At 38.7% G+C, this 8,829-nt stretch overlaps 1 protein-coding gene across 1 annotated transcript in view; it reads left to right on the top strand.

The window, feature by feature from the left end:
• Positions 1-8,829, top strand: part of NUP155 (nucleoporin 155kDa) — an 88,775-nt gene that overhangs the window by 44,098 nt on the left and 35,848 nt on the right. Inside the window, exons 13-18 of the mRNA XM_011944423.1 lie at positions 890-984; positions 2,051-2,139; positions 2,920-2,982; positions 3,512-3,659; positions 5,466-5,532; positions 7,382-7,497. Coding sequence (XP_011799813.1) covers positions 890-984; positions 2,051-2,139; positions 2,920-2,982; positions 3,512-3,659; positions 5,466-5,532; positions 7,382-7,497 — 578 coding nt within the window. The remainder of the gene's footprint in view (positions 1-889; positions 985-2,050; positions 2,140-2,919; positions 2,983-3,511; positions 3,660-5,465; positions 5,533-7,381; positions 7,498-8,829) is intronic.

Here is an 8,829-nt window from a genome sequence, read left to right as displayed (position 1 = left end):
AGCTGGGACTACAGGCACCTGCCACAACACCTGGCTAATTTTTTGTGTTTTTAGTAGAGATGGGGTTTCACTGTGTTAGCCAGGATGATCTCGATTTCCTGACCTCAGGATCCACCTGCCTTGGCCTCCCAAAGTGCTGGGATTACAGGCATGGGCCACCGTGCCTGGCCTGTTGTTGATAAATTCTTATTGAAGTCTACTAGTAAGTTGCTTGTTCAGGTTATATGATAAATGCCTTTTCATTAAAAGCACAAGACATTTAGGGACAAGTTCTTTTTTGTTTGTTTGTTTTGGCTTAATGACCTGAGGAAGAAACTTGAGGCAACAGTGTAGAGATCTTACTATTTCAGAGCCATAACTGGAATTGATATGGTTAAAATTGGGATAGTTCAAAGTTAAGTATACAGACCCTGGATTCAAAGCACCTGTGGTAAAAATCCCAGCTCCACCACTGAGGTAAATTACTTGACTTCTCTGGGCTTCAGTTTCCTTATACATTATAATAGTATGTGTTACGAGGATTAGTATATGCTAAACTCTTAAAATAGTACCTGACACATGGTAGGTATTCAAAGTTACCACTTATTGTTATTTTCTAGAAAGTAGAAAGACCACAGGAAGAAAATTGGAGACATAAGCTGAAAAGTAAGTCAGAATCTAGGTAAAAAGGAAAAGAGAGCGTTCTGTAATCCTAGTGCTTTTGATGAACTTAAAATAAAACCAGTAGTGTTTACTGTCTTTTTTAACACTAACCGATTTCATTCAGTCAGCAAGTATTTATTGAACGCCTGCTCTGTGCTAGATACAGACTTTAATATTGCCTCTAGCAGTACACAAATCATTTTAAAAGTTTATATTTAATATAAGGCCAATATTCCTCTTTTTACAGGAAGACCAGGCTTGTGCTACTTGCCTTATTCTTGCTTGCTCCACTGCTGCCTGTGACAGAGAAGTATCTGCCTGGGCTACTCGGGCTTTCTTTAGGTATATGAAAGGTTTTTTTGTTTGTTTGTTTTTTTACTGGGCCACTTTTTAAAATGATTTTATTATCAATGTGATAAAGCCTTGCCAAACAGTTGAGTGACTATGTAGGCAAATTACCAAAATTCATTTGCAAAAGGGTGAAATCTGGAGAGATTATAATGGTAATAGAAGCAACTAAATTAGCATAGTTTATGCATTATTACTTTAACTCTGGATTCTGTTCTGTAACTTCTTGTCTACTTTCTTTTTTTTTTTTTTTTTTTGAGACAGAGTCTCGCTCTGTCACCCAGGCTGGAGTGCTGTGGCCGGATCTCAGCTCACTGCAAGCTCCACCTCCTGGGTTTACGCCATTCTCCTGCCTCAGCCTCCCGAGTAGCTGGGACTACAGGCACTGCCACCTCGCCCGGCTAGTTTTTGTATTTTTAGTAGAGACGGGGTTTCACCGTGTTAGCCAGGATGGTCTCGATCTCCTGACCTCGTGATCCGCCCATCTTGGCCTCCCAAAGTGCTGGGATTACAGGCTTGAGCCACCGCGCCCGGCCTCTTGTCTACTTTCTATACTTTGTTCTACCTCAGTTACTGTCTCATCTATCTTTTTTACTTCCCCAAACACTATGCCAATTCTGCTTAATACGTATCATTAGTATTGAAGGCTTCTGAATTACTTTAAGGAAACTTGGTACCAAAGAGATATTTCTATTTAGAAAATATTTAAGAATTTGAAATGTGATTTTGTTAGAAACGTTTTTTGAAATACTATCTAATCATAACCTAGTGTGAACATTATAATGCCATTTACTCACAGAGTAAATTCTATGCATTGCATATCTTGTTCTTAGAAGTTATCGGAGTCTCTTATAATTCTTCCTGGTAGCAATTTCAAGTCCATATTTACTGAATAAATATTATAAGTCTTATGCATATATTTTACTGTCAGCACAATACGTTAAAGTCTGTAATGTTTAAAGCATTTATTTGGAAGCTAAGCAGGAAAAAGAACAATTCCAGTTTTTAAGATGGATAGTTTGTTTTACTGAATAAACTCAACCTCTTGTCATAAAAATAGGTATGGTGGTGAAGCACAGATGAGATTTCCAACCACTCTTCCGCCTCCAAGTAATGTTGGTCCCATCTTGGGGTCTCCTGTCTATTCTAGTGAGTATGAAACATTGAAATGAAATTGTTTCTAATCGTTTGAATCTTAGAACCTTTATAGCAATTTTTGTCAATAAACCTTTTCATTATGTTTTATTTACTGCTACTGTATAATTGATTAATATATCTGTAGATTCTGATTCTTAAAAGTGATCTATTAATATTGAATCCTTAACATAAGGAAGCAAAATAAGATGTAACCAATCATATATACGTAACTCATTTGGTATATATTCAGAGGGAAACAGATGAATGATTTAATAGTAATTAACTCCCACATCAGTGTTTTCCAAGGTGGGACTTGTTAGAAACTTACTAGGAGATGAGTCCCTAATTCTTGCATATATCATGGACAATGTAACTCCTTTTTATGCTTATAAGTAGCTTCTGTGGCCGGGCGCAAAGGCTCACACCTGTAATCCCAGCACTTTGGGAGGCTGAGGTGGGCGAATCACCTGAGGTTGGGAGTTTGAGACCAGCCTGACCAATATGGTGAAACCCTGTCTCTACTAAAAGTACAAAAATTAGCCGGCCTGTGCCTGTGGTGGCGTGAGCCTGTAATCCCAGCTACTCAGGAGGCTGAGACGGGAGGATCGCTTGAACCCAGGAGGCAGAGGTGCAGTGAGCCGAGATAATGGCACTGCACTCCAGCCTGGGCCACAGAAAAATACCCTGCCTCAAAAAAAGAAAAAAGAAATACCTTCTGTATCGAATTTTGATCACATTCAAAAGATTGAGATGTTCTTTTCTAAATCTTTATATTCTTCTTTCCCTTTTTAGGTTCTCCTGTTCCTAGTGGTAGTCCCTATCCAAATCCATCCTTTTTGGGAACACCATCTCAGGGTACCTCTTTTCTTTGTTTTGGATTGCTTCTACTGCTCATTTTGAAGTGCTGACATTATGAGTTATCCTTAATGCTTAGTGTGAAAAAGATGAACTTGCCTTATTCCCTTGAAAATAAATATAATTTTAGAAGCACTGTCCAACCAAGTTTTAGCATTTGGATGTGAATGCCTTTATTTAGGAAGAACTCATCTTATAATATGCCTAGAAAGCCCATTGTTTGGGTTCCAGGATTAAATTGGACCCTAAAATCTGTGTAATTGGTTCTTTTTCACTGTCAGCATTACAAGCAGTTATTACAAGTTTGTTTCCTTTTCATTCTGCATTGTGAACACTTGCAAGTCTACCTGGGAGTATCCATGCACATTTAAATCTCTCTTCTTATTAAGGAAAACCAAATTAAATATCTATGTGTTTCATTATTTTTGTAAATACCTTTGTGTCTAGATACACAGACTTGGGTTATTTTGAATTCTGAATTTTATGGGTTCTGTTTTTAAGATATTTGTTTTTCTTATGTGTGTACAAGGTATACAGCCTCCTGCCATGTCAACTCCAGTGTGTGCTCTGGGAAACCCAGCAACTCAGGCCACAAATACGAGTTGTGTGACTGGACCAGAGATTGTGTACTCTGGAAAACACAATGGTATTTGCATTTACTTTTCTCGGATCATGGGGTAAGTTTGTTATGAAATAATGAACTATTGCTCACCTTGCCCCATCTTGAGTAGTTAATATTTTTGTTTTTTTTTTTTGGGGGGAGAGACGGGGTTTCACCATGTTAGCCAGGATGGTCTCGATCTCCTGACCTCGTGATCCGCCCATCTCGGCCTCCCAAAGTGCTGGGGTTACAGGCGTGAGCCACTGTGCCCGGCCTAGTTAAGTATTTTTAACTCTGAATTTGGAATGTCATTTATTCCTATTAAATTTTATTTTTAGCTCATTTTTCATCAATAAAACTTTTCTATTATTCAGTTTTTATTATCTAACTATATTCATTGCTGTGTTTTATTTCTCTCACTCTCTCATGATCTGTGTTTGTGTGTGTGTAGCGTCAAAATACAGTTGTTCCTCAACACGGGTTAGGGGATGCCAACCACCCTTCCTCAGCCTTCATGCAGTCAGAAATTCATGTACAACTTTCAACTTTCTTAATTATTAATAGCCTACTGTCTAGCAGCCTCACTGATAAGTAATCAATTAACACATATTTTGTATTTTTTTTTTTTTTTTTAACTTTTGCATGATGTAGGAGTGTGGGGGAGTCTGGTAAAAACCAGAAAACCTCCTAGACAAATTCTAAAACAGATGTGACGCTGATATTTTGGGTTATATGTATTATACACTATATTCTTACAATAAAGTAAGCTAGAGAAAAAAATTAAGAAAATCATAAGGAAGAGAAAATATATTTACTATTCATTAAGTGGCAATGGATCATCATAAAAGTCTTCATCCTTGTCTTCACGCTGAGTAGGCTGAGGAGTAGAAAGAGGAAGGGTTGGTTTTGATGTGTTGGGGTAGCATAGGTGGAAAAAAATCTGTGTGTAAGTGGACCCACACAATTCAAGCCCGTATTGTTCAAAGGTCAACTGTATGTCTATATACATATTAATGTACAGTGTTACAAACTTCCCCATAACTCAGTGACATGTGTCTACAGTTCAACAGGGCAGTTCTGTCTTGCTGGGCTAACTCAAGAATAGGCAATCAGTTGTGAAGTTAAAGAGAGCTATGCTTATCTTGGCTAGACTCTCACATGTTCAAGGTTATGTTTTCCAGCTGGTCTAGAATGGCCTAAGCTGAAACAGCTTAGTGGTTCTCCACATGGTTTCTCATCCTCCAGCAGGCCAGCCAAGGATTATTTAGTTGGTGGTGGCAGGGTTCCTTGAGAAAGAGTAGACACTTGCAAAACCTTTGTCCTAGGCTCAGAACTGGCTTACCACGCACTTTTCCACCTTACTCACTTGACCAGAGGGAAGTCACAGGGCCAACCCAGATTTAAAAGGTGGGAAATAGACCACTTTTAGGGGAGAGACGTCAAAATCTTACTGCAAAGGGGATAGATATAGGGAAGGATAAAGAAATGTGGTCGTTTTTGCAATCAGTCTGTCATATTATCTTAGCTATCATGCCTAATACTTATTTCTCTTAAAATGAGATGTATGATTTCATTCATCTCATTTGCTTAAAAGTATGAAACAGAACAGAGCCCCTTTATACATTTCCTGTTTATAATTTATTATACAGAGCCTTTTGATTTTTCTTAAGTAGTATTTCATTATCTGAAAAACTTAGGTACATCAGGTATGAAAATTTTCTAGTATTTCCATTCTTCTAGATAGCTTAGTAAAATGTTAAATGAAACCACTGCAAGTTTTAAAAACTGAATAAAGCCATTAAGTTCCTAGAGAGAGAAATTTATTGTAATTCTTTTTATTTATTTATTTACAGCACAATCATTAAAACATTTTTTGTTCCAGAAACATTTGGGACGCAAGCTTAGTTGTGGAGACAATATTCAAGAGTGGCAACAGAGAGATCACTGCAGTAAGTCTGTATAATATTACTCTGTTATTTTTGTGTAGCCAGTTGATGGTATAAATGGTTAGAGTGTTTCACGTTTGTTGATATTACACAAATAGGATGGCAAAGGTTATTCTTTTTTTTTTTTGAGTCAGGGTCGTGCTCTGTCACCCAGGCTGGAGTGCAGTGGCCCAATCTCAGCTTACTGCAACCTCTGCCCTCTGGGGTTAAGCGATCCTCCCACCTCAGCCTCCTGAGTAGCTGGGATTACAGGCGCCTGCCACACCGTCTGGCACATTTTTGTATTTTTAGTAGAGATGGGGTTTCACCCCTCAAGGTGTCATAAGGGATAATTCCAGCAACTTAATATTGTTCAAAATTTGCTATGTAATACTTTGACATATATATGAACAAAAACTCCATGGACCCAGCACTAATTTCCATGAATTGGCATTCTTTACAGACTGCTTTTCGCTCTTGTTGCCCCAGCTGGAGTGCAGTGGCGGAGTTTTGCTCTTGTTGCCCAAGCTGGCGTGCAACGGCACAATCTCAGCCCACTGTAATCTCCACCTCCTGAGTTCAAGTGATTCTCCTGCCTCAGCCTCCCGAGTAGCTCGGATTACAGGCGCGTGCCACCACGTCCAGTTGATTTTTTGTTTTTTGTTTTTTGTTTTTTGTTTTTTTTTTTTTGAGACGGAGTCTCGCTCTGTGGCCCGGGCTGGAGTGCAGTGGCCGGATCTCAGCTCACTGCAAGCTCCGCCTCCCGGGTTTACGCCATTCTCCTGCCTCAGCCTCCCGAGTAGCTGGGACTACAGGCGCCCGCCGCCTCGCCCGGCTAGCTTTTTTTGTATTTTTTAGTAGAGACGGGGTTTCACCGTGTTAGCCAGGATGGTCTGGATCTCCTGACCTCGTGATCCGCCCATCTCGGCCTCCCAAAGTGCTGGGATTACAGGCTTGAGCCACCGCGCCCGGCCGATTTTTTGTATTTTTAGTAGAAACAGGGTTTTACCATGTTAGCCAGGCTGGTCTCGAACCCCTGACCTCAAATGATCCACCCGTGTTGGCCTCCCGAAGTGCAGAGATTACAGGCGTGAGCCACCGTGCCGAGCCCAAATATATTTTTTTAATTGTGAGGCTCTTAAAGTTCATGAGTTGGGCACAGAGGCCTGTGCCTGTAACCCCAGTGCTTTGGAAGGCTTGAGCCCAGGAGTTCAGAAGCAGCCAGGGCAACATGGCCAGATCCCTTTTCTACAAAATAAGATTACAATTAGTCAGATACAGTGGCATGTGCCGATAGTTCCAGCTAATTAGGAAGCTGAGTCAGGAGGATCACTTGAACGTAGGAGGTCAAAGCTGCAGTAAGATATGATCCGCACCACTACGGATCCAAGGCAACAACAAGACCCTCTCTCTCAAAAAAAAAAAGTTCAGGTTTCTAAGAATAAGAATGTATTTGCCTAACACAGTATATGATTCCATTTATATGAAGTTTAAAAACTTGCAAAATTAATCTATGTTGATAGGACTAAGAAAAGTAGTTAACCTCAGGTGAGATGACTCAGGTCTACAAAGGAACATAGGAAACTTTCTTTGGTGTTGGAGATTTTCTGTATTGTGGTCTTGGTAATGACTATACAGAAATATATAAAAGTAATCAAGATGTTTTCTTAATATTTGTATTTTACTGTAAATTATGCATCAGTGTTACTGGCAGGAGAGGAAGTATGTAGGTATTATTTGGATCAACAGGTGTGAATTGAGGCAAGAAATAACTTTATTTATAGAGATAGTCATTTCAAAATTAAAATTGTTTATATTATAGCTATACAGAGGGTGTGTTTTTAAACTTTTGAAAATTCTTTCATTTTTACAGATTGAAAGTAGTGTTCCCTGCCAACTGCTAGAGTCAGTGCTACAAGAACTAAAGGGTTTGCAGGAATTTCTAGACAGAAATTCCCAGTTTGCAGGAGGACCATTAGGAAATCCAAAGTAAGAATAAATAAGGTTTATTAATTCATCTTTTTCTTTTCGTTGTATTTTTTGTTGAGATAATTTACATACTATAAAGTTGGTCCTTTTAAAGTGTCCAGTTTAGTATTTTTAGTGTGTCTACAAGGTTATGCAACCATCACCACTGTCTAATTCCAGAACATTTTCATCACACCAAGAAGAAACTCTGTGCCCATGACCAGCCATTATTATTCATGGACCTTCCCCCAGTCCCCAGCAACCACTAATCTACTTTCTGTCTCCACAGATCTGCCTTTTCTGAATATTTATATAAATATTTATATTAAATGGAAATATTATATTAAATGGAATTAAATGGAATTTTAATATAAATGGAATATTTATATAAATATTTATTTAAATGGAATATTTATAGTATACAATGTAATATATAAACATATGAATATACTTATGTAAATAGAATATTTCTATAAATGTTATTTTTACATAAATGGAATATACAAATGTTATATTTATATAAATGGAATATTTATACAAATGTTATTTTAAAAATGGAATGTTTCTATATTTTTTTAAATGGAATATTTCTATATTTATAAAAATAGAATATTTATAGAAATATTTATATAAACAGAATATTTATAGAAACATTTATATAAATGGAAGTATGCAACAGATAACCTTTGGTGTCTGTTTCTTTCCCTAAGCATGTTTTCAAGGTTTGACTGTTGTGGCATGTATTACTACTTTGTCTCATTTCTCAGTTTATCAGTTGATAGATATTTGTGTTGTTTCACCTTTTTGGCTAATAAGAGTGCTGATATGAGCATTCCTGTACAAGTTTTTGTGTAGACATGTGTTTATACGGACTCTTGCTCTGTCGCCTAGGCTGGAGTACAAAGGCTTCCTCTTGGCTCACTGCAACCTCCACCTCCCAGCTTGAAGCAATTCTCCTGCCTCAGCCTCCAAGTAGCTTAGATTACAGATGTGCACCACTATGCCCGGCTAGTTCTTCTTTGTATTTTTAGCAGAAACGGGGTTTCACCATGTTGACCAGGCTGGTCTCGAGCTCCTGACCTGGTGATCCACTGGCCTCAGCTTCCCAAAGTGTTGGGATTACAGGTGTGAGCCACAGCGTCCAACCAAGAATGGACATTTGGGGTTTTTCTGAGACAGAGTATCACTCTTGTCGCCCAGGCTGGAGTGCTATGGTGCAGTCTCGGCTCACTGCAGCCTCCCCCTCCTGGGTTTAAGCGATTCTCCTGCCTCAGCCTCCTGAGTGCTGGGATTACAGGCGCCTGCCACCATGCCCAGCTAATTTTTGTATTTTTAGTAGAGATGGGGTTTCAC

Source organism: Colobus angolensis, unplaced genomic scaffold (genome assembly GCF_000951035.1).
Source record: "Colobus angolensis palliatus isolate OR3802 unplaced genomic scaffold, Cang.pa_1.0 Scaffold230, whole genome shotgun sequence".
Lineage (NCBI taxonomy): Eukaryota > Metazoa > Chordata > Mammalia > Primates > Cercopithecidae > Colobus > Colobus angolensis.
The sequence above is the reverse complement of the archived record's forward strand: the minus strand, read 5'-3'. Positions and strand labels throughout refer to the sequence as shown.